Consider the following 22182-nt stretch of genomic DNA (forward strand, 5'->3'; position numbering starts at 1 on the left):
GTCTCTGTCAATAGCAAACACCACAAGCAGTTTCCTCCAAGCCATTGAAATGACTCTCTCCTTCTGTCTCCACGCTGCCACACATCATACTGGTCTCTCCAAAATGCACTTCCCCCACACACACACACTCTCTCTCTCTCTTGGCTCTCATAATTATATCCTAGACCACTCCCCTCTCCGGGTAGCACAACGCAGGCCGTTACCAGTTGGCAAAGACCACTCCCCACAGGAGACAATTATCAGCTGTGGACAAACTAAAGCCCAAACTAAAATCCCACACTTGGGATTAAAACAAAAACATGTTTACATAACATAAAGAAACCAAAACGTCCATTGCAGTTTCCAACGGGATCTCTCATTGAATCTGGAGGTGGCCTACTTAGCTCCAGCTGGCCGGTGTGCACCAGCCATCTCTGCCCCCACAGCCCTGGGATTCCATGTGTATGGCACCTTGCCTGTCTCTTTAAACATGGATTCCAGGAAGACCAAACTCAGGACCTCACGCTTGTTCGGCAAGCGCTTTACTTCCCAGGGCATTTCTCGAGCTCCCACGTGTCGGCACTTCCAGTGAAACTAATTGAAACTAAGCAAAATTTAAAATTTAGTTCCTCTGTCCCATTAGCTACAGTCCTGTCGCTCAGTGGCTACATGTAGTTAATGGCTACCATATTGCACGGCATAGATGGAAAATGTTTCCATTGTCACAGGAAGTTCTACCAGGCCAAACCAACATAGATTGTACACAGAGATTTCAAGAGGCACGGAGGTGGGCTATGAAGGATGCAGCGGGTTTCCATAGCACCTAACCCCGCAGCACATAGTCTTCTGTCTCCTTGGTACCTGTCCCTTCTTAGCCTTATCAGAGATGTTTGTGTGCAACTTATCTCTTCATCCGTCTTCCTCCAGGGGCTTTGGTGTGTTTAACTCTACCACCACACAGCTTCCCACCCCACACCCTTCTATGTATATGCTAGCATGGTGCTTGGTGTAAGACAGGTACTTAAAAAGTATTTGTTAACCAGTTGAAGTGGCAATGTCAAGTGATTGGAGCAATGTGGCTGAAACTACAGGGAGATCTGGGAGACTGGTAGCAGAATATAAGAGATAGGGGGCTAGAGGGAGGGAATATACAGGATCTTATGGAGAATAGAAGTTAGCAGAAAGATGGACTAGAGGAAGTCAGAGAGACAGATAACTGTTGATGCAAAATCTTTTTAGTGCTGCCCACACCCTTGAAGCCATGTCACAGGCTCCTTGCAGACAGTGGTGAGAGTTCCTACAGGGCAATTCACAGGCTCATGAGAAGTACAGAAGAACAGAAGTAGCTACATGAGAAGTTCAGAAGAACAAGGGCTGTCTCTGACTCTGTTGCCTGCCTTTGGATTCCTTTCCCCTAACTGGGCTGCCATGTCTAGCCTCAATAGGTGAAGATGTGCCTCCTGAGGAGAAAGGAAGGAGGGAATTGGGAGAGGGGAAAGGAGAGGGAAGGACTGGGAGGAGAGGAGGAAGGGGAAGCTGTGGTTGGGATATAAAGTGAATAGACAAATAATGAAAAAAAGAAGTACGGAAGAAACCCCAAATATTACTACGTGATACATAAACATGCAAGTATAAATTGCAAGTATGAAAATCAAAGGTCTGATGAGGAGGGAGAATGAAAAATGGCCTCTCTGTGGGCCAGCTGGCTTGAGTTACATTTTATAGGCAGTGTGTGAATTCTGGCGCCCTTGTTGAATTTGCGGCAGACTCGCACATTAGTTTTAAGGCTCCCTCTCGAATAGGAACATCATAACGCTTTTTAATTGGTGCTGATAAAAAACGTAGCATTACTTGTAGGTTCCTGAGAGAAGTGAGTTGTGAAATTGGGTTTTCATTAAACCTAATGACGGAAAATTAAGCATAGTGCGTCTGGCGAAATGGGGTGTGATAAAAGGCATCACTTCTGCATTATCGAAGGTTAATAAGGGAATAGGTGAGGTAAGATACATTGGAAAAGGGAGCCCAACTAGTTGAATTAATATACCTCGAAAATTCCTTAGTTCCAAGTCCTTGTAGCATCATTACTGCAGGCATCGGCATTGTCACAAATGCTACCGCAATACAAGTTGTAACATTTCAAACACATTTATTTTCCATTCCACCGTTGGTTTTGCTGACGCCAAGTTTACAGTCTGTCTAGCAATGTTTTGTTTTGTTTTTTGGGGGGGCGGGGGACATCCATATTGATAGCCCTTTCAGTTTGGAACCATTTGGTGTCTCACAACAAATTTGCCACATGCCAACTCCTTGGAATCTACCTCTGCCAGGCAGCTGGTTTCCCGTACAGGCAGTACCCTTCGTCCTTTAGAAAATTGGGGAGGGGGGACAGGGCATAGCTCTGTGGTGTCCATATGATAGTGTTTAAGTGGGAAATAAGAGTGATGGTTGGATGTTACCTTGAAGTGTGACATCTGGAAACTCACCCTCAAGTCTCCCTTCCTCTCCGTCTCCAATCCCATTGCACCATCACAGAAGCGATGCTCCCTGGAAAGCTGCCTCCTATCCATGACAGCTGGGACACCCACAGGAAAGAGTGTGAGTCTTTACGAAGTGCTGCTCTCTTGCAGAACCTTCAGCAACTTCACACTGGCTCTTAGTCTCACATTTTCAGGCCCTCTGGATCTGCCTCCCATCATCTGCCACAATCTTGTCCCAGAGGCTTTTCTTTATACCTGCCTCTCTGTAGAGGCTTTTCTTTATACCTGCCTCTCTGTTTTTACCTAAATGTGCCTCTCTCTCTCAGGCTCTCATCACTTTGCTCATACCTATTTTTCCTTCTAGACCATCAAGCTTTGAGTGTGAACTGCATTTCTTTCTATACTACATCTGTCAAAAAAAAAAAAAAATCCTTAACTCATAGTTAACTCTCGTAACTCTAAGTCACAATTACAAGGGTGTGAAGGAGCAGAGACTCAACCCCAATATGTGCCAGAAATTACATTCAATCAGTGCTAGTAAAGATGCATCAAACTATTACCAAACCAAGGGGAGGGATAGGAAGTATTATTCTCAACGCAGGTCGGAAGATTTTTGTTTGTTTGTTTGTTTTTAGCATCTCACTTTGGTCCTTCTTCCCTGTTTATGAATGTTATCCTCCATATCTTGCTGTTGGATGATTGGGCTAATTGCCAAAGGTGGCCTGTCTTATCTACTCATTGCATTACAACAGGAAGTGCTGGAACCATGGGAGACACACAGATATCCCTCCTACTAATGACGTATGACCCAATCAGTGTTTCAAGCTCAGGCTAATCCAATCCATAGCCTGTTTTCCCATGAAGATGAGAAGGATGAAAAGTGAAGAATGTGTCCAAGACTCATCCATGAAGCAGATGAGCACATGAGAATGACTAAGACTCTCATTGTCCCTGAACTGAGGGATTTCCCTGGATACTGTACTTTGAATATTAAAGCCAACCAAAGCGGGGTTAGCCAAGTGTGACCAGTTGGTCATCCTGCCCAGCCAGACATGTCTCTGTGGTATGGTGAGGAACTGATTTTGATGTTATCACATAGAAGTGGATTATACTTTCCCAGAGTCTGTTTGATGGATTATTGTGACAGAGGAGCCAAACAAGCTGAAGGGGACATGGCTTTTAAAAAGATAAGTTACGGAAAACTCTGGAATGTATTCTATGCCTCTCAGGGAATGAAGACAGCATAGGCTTCATGGATGTCTGCATGGCAGTCTGAATGTCTGAAAACATCTGGATATACACATCAACTGCCACATCTGGCAGGCCTTATCTCTTGAATGCTACAAACATAATGGCCCCAGGGCAGAGACTGTCAAAATATTGGAGAGGATATAAACAAACCAAGCCTAGATCGTTCTGGGAAAGAGAAATGATTTCCAGAGCAACCAAACAACAGGAGGTACTTGAAGCGGTTCAATGTGTAGAGAGATTTTTATGAGGGGAAGGTCTAACATTTTTTTAAGATAGAGAGGGTCTCATGTAGTCAAGGCTGGCTTCAAACTTGCTACTTAGTTGAGGGTGACTGAACTTCTAATCCTCCAGTTTTCCCATTTTAGATATCTAGGATAACAAGTACAAGCATTACGCAGTGCTGGGGACCAAATTCATGGCTCTGCACATGCTAGGTCAGACCTAGCAACTGAGGGGTACCCCATTGTCATATCAAGGGGTATGATATGGGATGCACGTGAGAGCCATGGCTGATGAAAGTGAAGGAAAAAGTTTAGAGAAATCTGAAAGTTGGAATCGGGGCATTTCAGGGTCAATGGTAGAAAAGAGGAAAAAGGATGATAGGAATAGGCCCTGTTAGAAAGCCTATTGCTGTAGAGAGCGACTGGAGGGTTAGAGTCCCTGCTTCCTCCTGGGAGTCCAAGACTAGCTATGCTTCCTCCCTGCATACAATCCAAAAGAAGCAAACTAGGAGAGAAATCATACTGCAGACTTGCAGGCCCAGAAGCACTCGGGTGGGTTTTCTGGGACTCTCCTCATCTATAGACAAGCAACTGAGACTAGATGCAGCCTGTCGTTTCCCAAACAAGAAGGTCCTCCCAAAACTTAGCCTGGCTTCTTGCTAGTTCTGGGATTGGCTAGTATTGACCAAGGCACACAACAGGCTTACAGAAAGGGCTAAGGACTGGCAAGGGACAGTCACTAAACTGTCACTTTGTCATCACACAATCTATAATGAGCCCTTGAAACTGAAATGAACCAAGGATCATTGCATGCATTGGTTTGCTATTTCACCATTGAAATCTATATGCACAGTCAAGCAAGGGAAGCAGTGTCTATTATTCTTCCTATAGTTTCCTGACCTGAGGAGTACACAGTTTTCTCTGCCCTCCTTGGGCCATGCTGGGGGTGGGGTACAAAGAGCAAAGCTCCCAAAGTGACAGTTTGTGCTGCTTCTTCTCCTTCTTCTTTGAAGCAGATGGCAGCCGTGGGGAGCTGTCCCAACCCACCCTCACCATTCAGACTCACCCCTACCGGACCTGCGACCCTGTAGAGATGTCTTACCCCCGGGACCAGTTCCAGCCTGCCATCCGGGTGGCAGACCTGCTTCAACACATCACCCAGATGAAACGAGGCCAGGGCTACGGGTTCAAGGAGGAATATGAGGTAAGAGACCGTGGGAGGATTCCCCAGTAGCTCATGGGTATGTTTGGAGAGCTAAAGGTTGACCACGAGCAACAGCAAAGCCTGGGAACGTGGTGGAAATGCCCCACTAGACCCGCTTAACCAGAACTTACATTTTAACCAGAACCCAGACATTAGATTTGAGAACTATCATGCTCCAAGTCCCTACATTTTAGGGTCAAACATACCTTCACTGTGAAGGTATCAAGCACTCTTCCCACATGCTGTAGAAATCTCCCCTGCCAGTGGTGTCTGGCATGCCTGCTGTTTCCTGCTCACTTCTCGCCCAGTGTTCAAGCCTCTGTGCTGTTCTCACTGTGTGCCTCCAGGGCTGTGTAGTGCAGCAAGTGTTGTGTTCTCTCTCCGTACCTCCTCCCTCCTGCATTGGTCATCCCTCTCCTCCCACAACCCCCTCACTCTTGGCATCTCTGGTACGAAAGGTATGGATACATGTCACAGTTGCCTCAGGAGCTACATGGTGGTGGTAGGTCACGGTTGTGATGGTGATGGTGGTGGTGGTGGTGGTGGTGGTGTGGCAGACAACCACAGCAAAGTATGGAAAGTGCCTCCATCCAACAGTATTATCCTGTAGGTTCCAAATCATGCAGCATGCCAGCAATGCCAACCTCTAAGGTTCAAGTACCACAATCTCCTCTCCCCAAGTCTTCTTTAGTGTCTTCCAGTACCACTCTCATCATGGCTTCACATTTCCTTTGCTTTATTACACAAAACAATTTCTCTTTCAGCTATCTTGATCTAACTCCTTTTGGTTCAAATCTTACCTACTAGATCTCACCTTTTATGAAAGAAAAGCACAACGAAAAATCCATTAGGATATGTTCCTAGACCAAAGACCAGTTCACTATCCCCCAGACCCCCCCAAAAAAGTGGCAGTTATCTTAATGACAGTATAGTCCAGCTGCAGCATCTTCCTTTGCTTCCCTTTCCTTTCTCTCTTTTCCCCAAAGATCTCTTCAACATCCTCTATGTGGCAAGTGTTAAATGATACCCACCGGGTTTCCCTCCCTCCTTCCTTACCTTCCTTTCTTTTCTCCCTTCTTCTTTCTGTCACATGCAACAATGACCCAGATATATTCTGTTCAGTTCCACTGTGTGCAGCAAAGGCGCCTTGGCTCACTCCAGCTCAGACAAAGTTTATCTCTCAGACTAAATTCCTAAAACATGCTTACTGAGTAGTATTTCTGATGTCATGGGAAGACATGAAATCATGCTAAAAAACTTGAGATTCAGATAGCTGGGTTTCAATGCAGTAAGGTGTGTGATCTTGGCATATCACAGTTTTCAAATTCTTCATTAATTGAAGAGTGTGTCTAAATGGCTCCTAGGACCTATTTGCCCCTAAAACTTTATGGGAGTACAGAACAGTAGAGAGGTCCATGTTTGTCATACTTTGAGAATAGAAACATTTCTACCAGGTCAGGAGAGGCAGCAGTTAATTTCAGATATAGTCTAAGTCAAACACCTTTTTTGTGTGTATACTCAGTCTATTACAAAGCCTCATAGATTCAAAACCTACTGCTTCTTTAATATATATATATGTGTGTGTGTGTGTGTGTGTGTGTGTGTGTGTGTGTATGTATATATGTATGTATTTATGTATATTAGGACACAAACTGGTAAAGGTAAATGTATTCCTTTATAGTTTTTCCAAACCAGGGAGAAAAAGACTCTTGGTTGAGGCCTGATTTCTGCAGCATTGTTGCCCTTTTATACAAAAGATGAAACAAAAGCCAGAAGCTACAAAATATTAATTTAAGTTGCCAGAATTATATGGTATATCTTCCCAAGAGGCAAACTCCTCCTCTGATTGGCACCAAAACTGATTCAGCCTTTTCCTTCCCCCAGCCTGGGATTCACTGGGGCTCATCGTTTCAGAAATCTGATAGGAAAGGGGAGGATACAAGTTTTTCTTTGGAATATTTCCTTTCCTGCCAGGATAGTTACAGGACTATCAGTTTTGGAAGAATATTGGAACAAGAGTCATGGGTAATGTTCCCATAACATCTGAGTCTTATTTCCTAAAAAGATAAATTGTCCCAAGCCTTGTGTGTGTGCCGGCACACATGCAGATCAGTTCGTTGAGCAAATACCTCAGGACAGGGTGTGTTGTTTGTAAAGACATGCCCAATATTACTGTAGTTTGATAAGCCCTTAGTCATTATAGTGTGTCTTGAAAGTTCAAATAGCATCAAGAGAAGTATGTACTTTATCAGAAAGGTTCATAAGTGGTCAAAGCCTAAAATACCTGTTATGTGAACTTGAAATCTAAAATTCAAGAACAGAAATACAGATGCAACTGACCATTTTGGAACATTTCTTTCCAGCATATTTCTTCTCAAGCATCTATCCCTGTATCATCAGTTGTTTGTGTTGTTGTTAGATTGAATGTTTTATTTTTGTTTTTAATTTTTTTTCTACCTGTCAGCATCTCCCAAGATTTCTAGCATGGAAATAAACTTACTTTACAGTAAAGAATGTGTGTTATTCCATCACTTGGGCCTCAACTCTAAATTTTTCTGATGAAGCCAGCCTTACCTTTAGTTAGTTCAAATTGTATTAATGGCTAGCTAGTGTGACATCATGCTTCTGGTTAACAGCATTGTTTGGTTAATCAGGAGCTAATTAGAAAACACTGTTTGTTGAAATAGTCTACTTTTGTAGGATGTGGTAGTCCAGTTTCTCAGAAAATGACTGTGGTGTCTTTTATCATAAAGGGTCTTACGGTTTCTATAACCCTCATCTTGTATGTGAATTACAGATCTGCATCAAGGCTCAGTGTCGACATAAAACCTTGAGCCTCCAGTTCTGCTGTCGTACAGCTGCTGTGTGATGTCCTTGCCTGTCACATCCCCATTCTGCTATGCTTTCATTTTTTTCATACCAATGTGTAGATTTGACAAGTTGACATCTAAGGGAACATCAGTGTTCACAAGCTGCGCCTTCTCAAACTCGACCCAGCTACATAGTCACTCTTAGATTTGTACTGAGTATTTACTATTGCCCAGGAGTATTCTAGGCATTTGGGATACAATGGTATCCCAATAGTATACAATAGTATCCGTGCCCTCATGAAGCTTCTATTCTAGCAGAGTTAATAAAAAATAAATATAGACTTAAAATAAATAAACCACTGTTTGCTGTATTACAAACTACCTCAAATATGAACAACAACAACAATAAAAAAAAAAACCAGTTGATTTATTTCAATAATTGGCTCTACGGGTTAGGAATTTGAACAGTGAATAAAATATACAGTAATCTCTTCTCCATAATGCAAGTCTCCATGGCTGTTGCTGAAATCTCTATAGTGTTTTTATTCTGATGTCTAATAATAGATGCAGACATCATCTATGATCTCAGTGGAGATTTTCCACTAGGATTCCTCTGCATAACCTCCTGAGTGGCCTGGCATTCCTGGCCGAGTGGTAACTTCCAAAACAGTTGGACTTTTTATATGGTTGTTCAGCGCTCCAAAGGTAACCTACCAAGGTAAAAATTGCCTACTGTAGGTGGCCTAAGCTTTGAGGCCACATTGTGTTAGATATGAGCAAAGGAAAAGCTGACCCCCTTCCAGTAAGGAGAGAAAGTAGACATAGGGGGACCATTTGCCAGATTCTAGAAGAGGACATAAGATACTAGATAACATAATCTTGGAGTGATAGGGTATGCTAGCACAAAAGAGAGTAGGACAAGAAAGGGAATAGCATAATCCATAATATTGGATGCAAGCAGGTCCAATATTAATGAAAGTAAAAGAACAGTCCTTAAGAAGGGTAGGTTTGGGAGGAGGGATTTCCATGGCAAGGTGATAATATAATGGCATGTGCAAACATGAATAAAGAAGGCTGGTCAGGATATAGTGAACACATGCTGGGCATGAAAGAGGGACCCAGGTCTTTGGTAGACTACAGACTAGTATAAGGAGTTTGGATTTCATTCTCGGTAAGCTGGAAACTAACTGCAGAGCTTTGATAACAGGCACTAATGGTCTGATTTTATGTATGAAAATTCATTCTAGATACTGTGAGTAGAATGGTACTTGGGGGGCAAGGTAAGCCAGTGATGTGGTAAGCCAGATGAGACAATGTGACTGTGACCAGGGACAGCAGAGAAGTCCATAAGAAAAGGTTGAGTTCTGAATATGTCACAAAGATAGAGCAAAGAAGACTTCTTTAAAAAAAAAAAAAAGAAAGAAAGAAAGAAAGATCTTATTTATTTTACATATTAGTGTTCTATGTGCATGCAAGAAGAGGGCATCAGATTCCAGTATCGATGGTTGTGAGCCACCATGTGATTGCTAGGAATTGAACTCAGGATCTCTGGAGGAGGAGACAGTGCTCTTACCCACTGAGCCATCTCTCCAGCCCCAAGACTTCTTAATACATGGTGTGTACATAAGGAAAGGAATCAAGAATGACTCTGAAACGCTTACTTGGACAGCTGGAAAGATGGAGTTGCCAAAAATAGTAATGAGAAGTTACAGGAAGGTCCAATCTGGAGCAACTGGAAGTTCAATTGATAAGTTTGCAATGTCCATAAGAACAGTTAGCTATATGAATGTGACCTTGAGAAAGAAGCCCAGGCTACAGAGAAAAGCCAAAAGATCAGAAGAAGTCAACAGGCATGTCAACAGAGACAGGAACCTTGGACTGAACCTTTTGAAAGTCCCAGTTTAGGATGATATAGAGTACTTTCCATGAGTTATGCATTGAACTAGCTCTATGGACTAAGGAGATACAGTAAGTATTACTCTACCTGTAGAACTTGAGCTTATGATTAAGGACAGCCATATAGACTGATAGTTTAATTGCAGGAAAAAATGCCACCATAAAGGAATACCCAGAATTATAGCAAACCATGGAGATAAGGTATATTCAGCCTGATGATAGATATGTTAGTGATTTTCAGGAATACACTAGTCTCAACCAACTGTAAAGAAATAAGAATAGGAAGTGAAAATATAGATGGGTATTCTGGGCAGAGAACTACAAACAATGTTATGGGAGGATAGAAAGTGGATTGAGTTAGAAGAGCCACAAGTAGCTTGATATATAAAAATGAGAGGACACAAGAAGGGAGATAGGGACTGGAGTTGTTAGCAACTACGTGTCCAGGAATGGGGTAATATTTGGCACTCTGAGGAATTGGATTTTATTCCAGGAGTCATGGGGGCCATAGAGGGAGTAGAAAATTTCAAAGTAGATTTTTTTTAACTTCAAATCGTGTATCAGAAAACATACCAGAGGCAAGTTGAGCAGCCGGGGCAATAATTCTTGAAAAAGACTGGACTGTACTCCCCAAACCAGGAGACTGGGCCCAGAGCCCAGATGAGAAACACACACACACACACACACACACACACACACACACACACACTCTGCATGTAAAATTATAAAGTCACCTTGTTCTCTTTATGTGGAAACTGAGTCTCTCAGTATCCATGCTTTAAGTTCCACTACTTGAAGTAATGCATAGATTGTCCTGCACTGTGAGCCAAATACTTAGACTCATGTCCTACCATTTTCATAAGTATGTAGGTGACCTGGGTCTCATTTCTATCCTTATCTACTGAGGACAAATGTGTTTATCAGGGTAGTCCAAGAGCCCTTCTGTAGCTAATATAATGAGAGTCCAAATAAGAACCTATTAGCTAGACTAATTGGGTTTCCTTTCCATGCAAGTCTTGGACTCCCTCTCCCATAGTTATATCATAGTTTATTAACCATGGTTCAAAGAACTCAAGAAGGACTAAAGCAAATTAAGTGCCATGCATATCTGGCTCTCGGCTGAGATTTTTAATCTTGGCTTCAGGTTAGAATTACCTGGGAAAAATGTTAAAGCACCAGTACACTGGCCATATTTCAGACCAATTAAAAGAAAATGTACTTTGGTGGGACCAGAGATCAGTGTTCAACAACTTTTCTAGTTGATTAAAATATACTTTATAAATTACTAGTCACTAGTCTTAGGAAACTCCTGGAGTTTCCAGTGTGGGCCATATCATTCACTATCTCTGTTTCATTGTCTGACCCTCAAATCTGCCCGTCACATTCAATCAAAGACAATCCTGAACCACAGAGCCCTTTCCCCTTTCCTCCTTTCCTTACCATAGCCAAAATGGTCCCACTTTTTCCAGTTGCATGCCAACAAATGTAAACAGATGTTAGTTAAAGAGCAGGGTTGTCTCTGTGTCCTGTAAACACAATGAACAGAAGGGTAGCAGGTTTGGGTAAGATGAGGGAGAGCAGGAAGAGGTGACTTTGTGATATAGACAAAGAAAAGAATTGTGTTACTCCCCATCCAATGTAGACAGCCTGTCACTGTAATGAATGGAATGAGCCCAGTAGGGCGACCAGAAGGTGTCTGGTTATCACAGCTCCATTAAGGCTATTTAAGGCAACAAGGAACAGCTGTGAGGAATATGATGCAGTCTAATGAAGAGCAAACATTTGTTCATTTTCCAGCTCTGGCCGGATGCACCATGTGCACAGCTTTTGAGGGGAGAGGACATCTTGCTTAGTCATCTGTGGGTGATATCATGCAGGCAGCCTCCTAATAGAGCATAACCGTGGCAATGGAAGCTTCCTGGGCAGGGATGGAGGACACCCCTCACTGGAAACAGATTAACAGAACATCCTGTTACTAGAGGGACTCTGGTCCAGTTCCTTGATTTATAGATGAGAAAGGTTCTGGGGACAGGCATGAGGGATTAGTGGCAGATGCTCAAATAATAAATGGAGAAACATGGTCATTCCTCTACTCTGCAAAATCATTATGGCCCAAATGGAAGAGCCAGGCTCCCACCTGTTCATCTCATTCTCCTAGCAGGTTAAAACAGGAAGAAAATGGGCCATTTCCTGGAAGTGGCCAAAGGGCATTGAACCCATGCCGTGACAAATGTGGGAAAGAGCTAATGCAGGTGACACTGTGAACTCAGTCCTGTTAGCCTGTTTTTAATCATTTGACTTATAAGAGTGTTCTTAACACAGCCAACAACATTTGTTTATGTTTGATACAGGAACCCCTCCAGCTGAGTGACTGACCTCATAGGAGTCTGTAGAAAAGTTCTTAAACCAAGACTAAAGACCTATTACTCACCCAGATCAGAAGACACTGAGTAGTCTTAGACAAGACTCTTTCCTGAGTGAATCCTAGTTTCATCTTCTGTGAAGTGCTTTACTGGTTTTGCAGGGATTTTTAAGTCTGATAGTATATGGCCTTTTCTAATCGCTCATCTGGTCAGAAACACCGAGTGCCAGTGGCGTCCTTTGTACTATTTCAGTCACTGGAGATGGCTAACCAGAAGAGGTAAAGACCCTGTATAAGGAATCTCATGACCTCACCACATAAGGGAATGCCATACCTCTAGTTAAAACAGCAAGTTAACTCTAGTCAAAATGCTTTAGAGCAGTGGTTCTCCATCTTCCTAATGCTATGCCCGTTAGTTCTTCATGTTGTGGTAACCCCCAGCCATAGAATTTATTTTTCTTGCTATTTCACACTTATAATTTTACTACTGTCATGAACTGTAATGTAACTATCTTACATATGACCCCTGGGAAAGGATCTTTTGACCCCCAGATGGGTCACAACCCACAGGAGGAGAACCACTGCTTTAGAGGTATGTGGATGTGGGCAGGATAGGAAGAAGCAATTGGTTGTTTCTGGTGGTGTTATCATTAATGTTGGCTTTTTGTTACCTGTTACCAAGATAAGAGTCACAAAAGATGTGTGACACTGAGATGAAGCAAAGTAGAGTATGAAAGAAACTGTGTACATAGTGTGTCTGTGTGCACACGAATTTGTGTGTCTATGTCATGCCTGTGGAGGCCAGAAGAGGGCATCAGATCCCCTGGAACTGGAGTTGTAGATAGATGGTTGAGAGTTCCCTGACTTAAGCGCTGGAAACTGAACTTGGGTCCTCTGGGAAACTAGTAAGTGCTTTTAACCACTTGGGTGTTATTGTAGCCTCCCCACAAAAATAAACAAGGTCATAATGATGATCTCCAACAGTTCATCCCGTCTAACACTGGAGTTTAGGAAAGAGTTGCTGCCCAAAGCAACTTCCTAGATGCTCCTGTGTGGTATGTATGATGGAGACAATGGGCTTTGGGGGGTTAGGGTAGATTTTCTCTCCCAGCTCAGAGCTGGGAGAGATAAGGAAACGAGTGTAAGATTCTCCATTGGGCTTGAAAATAAGAACAAAGCCTTATTCGTTCTTTTTTTCCCCCTCAAACATCTGAAAATAATGTACAAATATGAAATATTTAATTATAATAGGAAGTACTGGTAAAAAAATGAAGTGATTAACAATAATTATACCCAAATGCAAATCAAAAACAAAATGAGCTATTAGCCCACCCAAATTAGAACTGCTGTTGTCAAATGGCAAGAAATTGGGGTGGAGTAGAAAGATATTGGGGTGGTTAAGGACACTTACTATTCTTGTAGAACCCCAGGATCAATTTCCTAGAACTCTCATAATAACCCTCCATATGTCCAATTCCAAAGATCTGATGTCCTCTCCTGACTTCTGAGGGTACCAGGCATGAGTGTGATTTACATACATATAGGCAAAACATTCATACACATAAATTTTTATTTTAAGTCAGGATATAAATGATAGCAGAGGATCCAAATGAAGGGAGGCTCACATATTTTTGGTGGGCATGTAGTAAGTACAGCCATTATGGAAAACAGTATGGAGGGTCTTTAAATAGCTGGAAATAGAACTACCATATAATACAACTGTCCTACATTGAGTTATACATCAAAGGAATTTAAATCAGTACACGGAACAGACATCTTCACTCACAATAGCTAAGATATGGAATCAGCCTAGGGGTCCATTGGCGGATGAATGATAAAGAAAATGTGGAATGCATACTCTATGAAATATTCATCCATATAAATGAGACTGTCATTTGGAATAATATGGATGAACAGGAGAGCATTATGTTAAGTGAAATAAGTCATGCAGAGAAAGACAGATAGCACATGGTCTCACTTAAATGTGGAAACTAAAATACCAGTTTTAAAGAAGCAGAGGCCAAAGTAGTGGGCACCAGAACCTAGGAAGGGTTTGGAGGAGGGAAAGATGGAGAGGAAATAGCTTGTAGGAACTTGGGCACAGTTGGAAAGAAAGAACAGCTTTAAAATCTACAGTACTATGACTGTTTTGACAACAGTTGATTGTATATTTCAGAATAGCTACTGGAGGTTTTGAATATTCCCAATACAATGAAATGACATCTGTCTGAGGTGACAGATATGCTAATTACCCAATCTGATCATTATGCATTGTATAGATGTATTGAGCTGTCAGAGGATACCCCATAGATATACATAATTAGGATGTGTCAATTAAACATATGAATATATTTTTAAAAGAATAGCTCACTTCAAGAAAAAGACACTGTGTCTTCTGGGAAGAAACCAACACAGAAAGATCCCCACCTGTGTGGGGGTCGCTCTGGATGTGTTGGAGCGTCAGCCTTTAATGCTGAGCCTGAGTCTCCCCGAGGGCATTTGCTATGTGCATCTGCCTTACTGCCTATGAGAGCAGTTCTCAAGCTTTAATGTATGTCAGAGGCAGGTAGAGAGTTAAGAACGGACACTGAGGCTTAGGGTCACTGATGCCAGATAGCTATCGTAGCAACTGGGGATAGGATATGGTTGAGGGTTTTTATTGCAGATATGCAAGAAAGTAAAACTTGAGGGACCGGAAGAGTACAGAGCAAGGAGAGAAAGTAGGAAACTGAACATGGCCAGAAGACTGGGCCAGGTCATGAGAGGAAAATGGGGAGCGAGAGAGGGAGAAAAAGAGAGGACCAAGAGAGAAGAGCAAAAGAGAAAGGGCCAAGAGAGGCAGAAAGGAAAAGAAAAAAAGAGAACTTGTAGCTTAAATGGCAGAATTATATGGGAAAGAGAAGCTGAAGGCAAGGAATGCCACAAGCTAGAAAAGTTTTGGATAGGGATGGGTGAGAAGAGCCAGGATGACAGCAAGGTCTCTGCAAAAGATTACTTGTGATGCTGAGAGCCTAGAAGCCAGTGTGTTTTGGTATGCTCCTAGGCACCACAGAGAGCCATTTTTTGCAGGTTCTTTTGAACCTGACAGCGAGGGGGCTCTGCATTTAGCCAATTCCTTGGGAAATCTGGATTTAAAACCAAAAATTTTGAAAGCCACTGACATAACAATTGTCATCTGAAGGAAATCTGTGTTGTTGTTGTTGTTGTTGTTGTTGTTTTAACTTTGTAGTGTGTGCATGTCTGAACACACACATTTTGTGCAGGTTTGTGTGCATGTGTTTGCAAGCTTATGGAAACCAGGGGTCAAAATTTTGGGTGTCATTCCTCAGGATGCACTTCCACCTTCTTTCTAGAGACAGAGCCTCTTACTGGTCTGTAATGCACTAATTTCATTCCTCAGTTTGAGCATCAAGCTGCAGAGATTCATTTGTCTCTGCCTGCCCAGCACTGAATGCATAAGCTACCATGGCAAGCTTTTCTTTTCACGTGGGCTCTGAGGGTTAAACATGGGTCCTCATGTTTGTCCAGCAAGCACTCTACCAAATAAGCTACTGCCCTAGCCCTTTTGTTTCTCTGTGACTTTGAGATCAGATCTCACTGTACAACCCAGGCTGGCCTCAAACTCCCCATCCCCCTTGCCTCCTAAGTGTGGGCTGGAATTGGGCTCTTTAAAGGATGTGTTATGACTGTACATACAGACACACACTCAGCCCTTCTGACTTGATCCAGGTCCCCATGACGGACAAACACCTGCATCTTGCGGCAGTCTGATTTTCTACTTAGCTTCACCAGCAGAATTCATAAATTACTGTCTATTTAGTGACATGGTATGCAATATTTGTTCTCCTGGTGCCATTCTGAGTAGAGATCATTAGCCGTCCTCTCCTGCCTTCTCTATCCACATTTATAATCTCTAAGGCATATGCCTCACAGCACAGAATAGATAGTGCCTGTTGAAAGTTTAGCCTCTGCCGAGGCCACCACTAACTCAAACAGCACCTCAGACAGAAAAAGCAGAAGATGTAGCCTTCTCAAGATACTTAACCGTTACCTTCCAAAAATATGTTTGTAATACAGGTGTATAGAAAACTATACTGTCTCGTGCACAGTGCTTTAAATCTAGTTGTCTTGTATTGTCCCCAACCCATGCAACTGTCCAGGGTGGTCTTTATTTTCTAGTAAATTCCCCCACAGACTTCACTAAATTGAACATTAAATGAGTCCATGAATAGACTGAAACTATACTTTAGACTCCCAAAGAGGATGAAATTCCCCACTACCCAAATTCTGAAAAACAACTCAACCCAATTTTAAACCTGAAGACTTCTATCCCAAAAAAATCCCTTTGATCTGAGAAAAACCGAGGTGTTTCCAGGAGTACCCACCTTTAAGCTTATGCCTGTAACTTAGATGTTTATTGTAGGAGCATGCAGTAAATTTGGACAGGAAGCTATGAAGGTCTAACATCAACCTTTGTATGGAGGCCAATGAATCATCTGTACACACCTATGCCTCAGGCATTGGTCTGGATGCTGTGTGCATCACCTCAGGTCATCACTATTTGTCCCAAAGCTCTGTGAAACATGCTTCTTCATCTTTTAATATTAAATAATTTATATTTTAATTTTGAGCATGCCCATGCTGAGTTGGGGCACAGAATGGTGTGAACACCAACACAGGATTCCTAAAAGGGAAATCACAAAACTGCTCTCCCTTCTCCCATTGGGGTTCTGCCCCTCCCCTCCTTTCACCCGAGGGGGAGTAATATTGTCATAGCTTTCAGGAAACGTCATTGAGTCTTGGGTGGCAGAATGATGTCCAGTGAAAACATTCAAGCACTGTAAGGAGCTTTCCTTTCTGCCTTTCCCCCATTCATGTGCAGAGTTAGTGTGCGTGGAGTTTTCCTTGACAAGAAAAGAGAATGACAGGCCCTACTAAAATGGTTCCTCCCTAGTAAGGACTCTGGAAGTTTCCTTTCATAGAGTACAGTGGTAACAGGAAGAAATCCTGGTAGGCTGAACTGGTTATGGAGGAGGCAGGCTCTTGGCTGTGCCCTGAAGCATCATCCAGGAACTGGCTGATCAGCAATCCTGGGGCCTGGTTTTGCTGCACCTCAGGGCATTTCACATCCAATTATCTCCTGGGATACAGTCAAGCCAAGGAAAAATGAAGGAAGGTATCACTGCTGACAGAGCTGCTAGGTTTGTGGGGCTTCAGGTAAATGAGGTGGACTGGCAGAGCTTAGGATTGGAAGTAAGTTGTTCTCAGAATTTGTGCTCTAAGGTCTCACTATCTGGGGCTTGGGTCCACAGAAGAATTAAAAGCATTTTAGAAGCCCCTCTTAGCTAGTAGCACTAATCCAACTGGTACAAGAAAAAAGAATAGCCAAGCAACCATAAGGGATGATTCATAGTTCTAATGGGGAATTGAAGTGCTGAGTAGGAAAGAGAAGCAGGTTACCCAGACTTAGGGACTAAGTCAACACAACAGGCCTACAAAGGAATGATCGGTGATCAAGTGGTCCTAGCCTCCCACTGACACTGTGGCTTGGCAGCTGAGTCCCCAGAAGAGTGCCTGGAGTTGGCACCAAAAATCATTTCATCATGAAATCTATCAGGCCTGTCAACAAAGTGAAGAGCAGGCTCCAGCGACAAGTGTCCTCTGTCCCTTATCGCAGTGTGACCATGGATAAGCTTCCTCCCAAAGCATTCCTATCGAGTTTGAGTAAAACTCAGTCTGTCTGTGATCTGTAGGACCTTCACTGAGCCACTCCTTTGTGTCACTGATGCCCATAATGTGTCTCCCTCTTTCTTTCTGCTCTGGAGAGCCTTCCTCAAGTTCTAGAACAGCACAAGCTGATTTCATCTCGGCAATTGCTCCTCCTTCAGCCTGGAATACTCTACCCAGCTGACATTTGTAGTTGACATTTGCTTATCCCTTAGTTTGAGATCAAGTATGACTTCAAAAGACTAGCAGTAGGATACACAATATTGAGGAAGTTGGGATTATTGTGTATCTCAGGCACTGTGTGACTTTTCCTGGGGACACATGAACAAACTTATTCATTATAGATAGATAACTGACCAAAGAAATGATTATGGCAACTCTAGCTTAGTGAACCATTAAGTTTATTGAGGTCACTTCTAGGAGTAGGATGAAGGTTTACATACAAGAACATGTATGACCAAAGACAGCTGATCATTAAAAAAAAAAAAAAAAACCAAACACACTCCATGGAACTGATTCACAAAAGCTCCATCCTGGTTTCCCTCATAGGATTTCTAACCAGCTTGGATGGTTAGAGAATCTTCTCTCTCCAGTAGCTATTATTGCTTATATAACCTTGGAGAGGGGCCTTGTGAATCTTCTAAGTTTCAGGAACTACCTAAGACTTGTGAGCTGTTTACTCCTTGAGCCTAGTAAATTTTACTTCCTGAATCTTAAAGATCTTCCCTTCAGCTATGAATATATCAGTTTGGAAGAAATTGCTATGCAGCATGGAGAGGGGTGGGCCTCTTAGGAAAAGGATGTCAGAAGGGGCTCACAGAACGTGGGCTGTGCTCAGTGAAATTATAGATGGGTTAAACAAAATCCAGATTGGATGCTAGATGTAATATTATTAGACAGCTTCATAAATCTTAACTGAGGGAAGAATGTACCTGGCAAAGAGGCAGCGGGCATTCTGTCAGCTAGAATTGAGGAATGTTTAGCCATTTCTTTGTGGTCATGACCAATGCTCATATTTTTCGTCTCTGTTCATATGCGACTGAAGAGAGGTCTTGCAGTTGTCTCTTCTCATCACAAATTTCACAAGGGCTCTTGTCTCAGATTGGTTTCTATGAAATACTTTATGCTCACTGGGAGAGGGGTGTAGCTGTTAGTGCTGGGTCAGCTTGCCAGTATCAAGGTCTGCTTCCCTACTTCTCAAATGTTACCTTTTCAAACAGCCCTACCCAAATCTCTACCTGAGTTGTTTTTTTATCCCTCGTTACTGCCTCCCTAGGCAACCTGCTCATTGCCTTCAAAGCCCACATTATAAATAGTAATCACTTGTTTGGTTGCATGTCATCTTCCTCTCTCCACCGTGAAAGTGGTTCATGAAATCATATCTGTTACATCTACTGCCATCACTTCTAGAACAAAGTACAGAACCAAGCCTCAGATGCTCACTGAGGAAGGAGGTTTGAGTAGGAGGAACACAGTCTCCCATGTTGCTGAGCAACTACTTTTTTGCTTCTGAATTTCACTTCCTGAGGTTAAGCAATAATCTAGTCCTTTTTTTTTTTTTCCTCGAAAGACCTTTTCAAATCTGACTTTTGAAGATGTTGTGAATGCCAAGGCTCAACTCTCCAGGGACAAGGACATCCCCAAATGCATCTTTTGAACAAAAATTAAGAAGTGACTGCCTTGGGAAAGGAACACTTGGGAAGAATGGGAAACATTTCCAAACTCAGAGGGGAATGTAAAAATAGGGCTTCCCACTTTAAGGAGAAAGAACAAGATAAAGGAACCAGAGATTGATAATAGAGGAGTATAATGAGGTGGCAATTTTGGTCTCAGAAGAATGTGATTAGCTCCTAATGACTGCCACCATTCCCTGGTCAATCTACTGTAACTAGCCACTAATGTAAAAATAATGCCCCTGGCTCCTTCACTTTGAAGACTAAGATGAGTCTCCCTTTCATGCTCTTACCCCTCAGATTTGTTTTCTTGAAGAGATTATCCTCTATTAGACTACAGCTACCTAAAAAGGGAAACATATGGGTGATCAAAGTCTGCCAATTAAGAGCCATTACCACCTCCTCTCGGCTGGCTCTATTAGACACACCTTCTCTATTTGTCAACATCATCATCATCATCACACACACACACACACACACACACACACACACACACGCCCCCACACTCTAACCCTGCTCTCCTTAAGCCTCACTAGGGAGAAACAGAGGTTCAGGTACTATAGTGTGTGCCTCTTTGTATTCCCATGGGGAAATAGCCTTCAGTAATCACAACTATTATGTAGAATGTAGGATTACCCTGGTTTAGGTTTGGCTTGGTTGGTCCCCAAAGCTTTGGCTTTGATTTTAAGCAGTTGTCAAGAACTCTCAATGTGGCAAGATGGAACATCATTGGATCTCGACAATGTTTCAATACAGGACCCATGCTTATTCTATTTTGTCCACAGAGACAGGCCATGGCAAAGCCCAGGACCAGAGTTAGGAGAAATCCAGCCAGCAATGCTGCTCAGAAGACAAGCAGGGAACTCAAGACAGTGAGCCATCTGTCACTAAGGGTGTCTCAGTGACTTACACTGTGAATCATCTGATCAGCTGCCTGATGGTCACAGTGGTCAGGACAGTTTTCAAGATCACTGATGACCCTGCATTTCCAAGATCTTTGCCATCCATGGGCAGAGAAGTCACTTCATTCATTAGTCATTTCATTCATTCAAAACTTGTAATTCTAACAATAAGAAGTACAGTCCCAGCAGTGGGCTCTGGAATCAGAATTATAAATGAGATGTTATCCTTTTCCTGAAGAAGCCCATAGCCAAGTTGGAAGGTAGAGCTGTCGGTGTGACAATATATAGAGAGGTGACTGACTCTAGCTGAGGACACAGTAAGGAAGGGTGAACAGAAAGATAACACAGAGAAGATGAAGTTTGCACTGGGTTTTGGAGATACTTGGTGATTTTGCAGAAGCTTCAGGTAGATGAGAACTTCAAGTAGAAAGATCATGTGTAAAGTCTCAGAGATCTAAAGGACATTGTACATGTCAAGAACTAAGGCTGAAAGACCATTTGAGGTGAAGGCATAAAGGGCCAGTTACGAAAGAATTTGGAATTTATCCTGAAGACAATAAAAAAAAGGAAACTGGGTCCTGTCCTCGTTTTATAAAGCTCACTCTTTCAAGACAGGGAAACCAAAAAGGAGACTCATGGGAAAATATCTCTGCAGGTAAATTTGCCATTTTTACATACAATCCCATAGGAGCTTTAATCATTGTCTATGTCCACATTTTATCACAGATAGTGACTTTTCTTGTTTGGAACAAGACCTTGGCATTAAGAATACCCAAGCAATGCTAGCACCATCCATAATGAAATCTTAAGCTAACTATAACCTAAATTCTGACACATAGCTAATACTAAACATGTTTGAGTTTTTTTTGTTTTGTTTTGTTTTGTTTTGTTTTTTCTTAAAATTCATACATAAAATATTCTGCCCCAACACCATGTTGGAATGAACAGTTGACTTTTATCTCAGGGAGCTGAAAATGGAAAACCTATTCCCCAAAAATCACCCCGAATACAATGCAAGCCAACACTATCCCTAAGACCCTAACACACAGCCCTGGCAAGCTGACTAACAGGAGGAGGGCTGCCTGGTCAGGAGGCAGGGTGGGCTTGAAAGCTGAGCTAGGCACAGGAACAAGAAGCATCTGTGGTCTAAAGATAGTTTAAGCCAGGAGAAACTTGGTATCCAGAGGCTAGCACTTGCTTAGTTTCCCCTCTGAGATGCCTACCTAAGGGTATGAGACACACAAAGAACATTCTGAGCCAGTTATAGCCTAAAATACACCTTAGAGCTAAGTTGGAGAACACAGCTAGCACAAGAAACCCAGCTAAAGCCCTGAACACAAGGTGTGCTCATGAATTAAGCAGCAGTTTTCCTGAGTGGTACAGTGACAATCTGCCCTGTCTGCTTCATTCCCTTTTATTGTCTACTTCCCACAGTCTCCTCCTCATACTCTTTGATTGCCTTCATATCCAACCACTCATACTCAAACCTTTATCTCTGCTTCTGCTTCTGAAGCAACCTCAGTCAGACACACTAAACTGATCAAACAAAATATGATTGCTCTTCTCATGTCAGCTACCACTACTTGCTCCAACAGTTCAAGTACCATCATGACACACGATTGCAGTAAATTCATAACCAGTTGCCCCACTTCTGGCCTTCTTAGAGCCTGCCTTCCACAC

At 42.5% G+C, this 22182-nt stretch overlaps 1 protein-coding gene across 1 annotated transcript in view; it reads left to right on the forward strand.

Annotated features, from left to right (window-relative positions):
* The window catches only part of Ptprt (protein tyrosine phosphatase receptor type T), an 835658-nt gene that overhangs the window by 750996 nt on the left and 62480 nt on the right, over positions 1-22182 (forward strand). Inside the window, exon 15 of the mRNA XM_055602221.1 lies at positions 4945-5132. Within this exon, the coding sequence (XP_055458196.1) occupies positions 4945-5132 (188 nt within the window). The remainder of the gene's footprint in view (positions 1-4944; positions 5133-22182) is intronic.

The sequence above is a fragment of the Psammomys obesus genome, unplaced genomic scaffold (assembly GCF_907164565.1).
Source record: "Psammomys obesus unplaced genomic scaffold, mPsaObe1.curated_primary_1811, whole genome shotgun sequence".
Classification (NCBI taxonomy): Eukaryota; Metazoa; Chordata; class Mammalia; order Rodentia; family Muridae; genus Psammomys; species Psammomys obesus.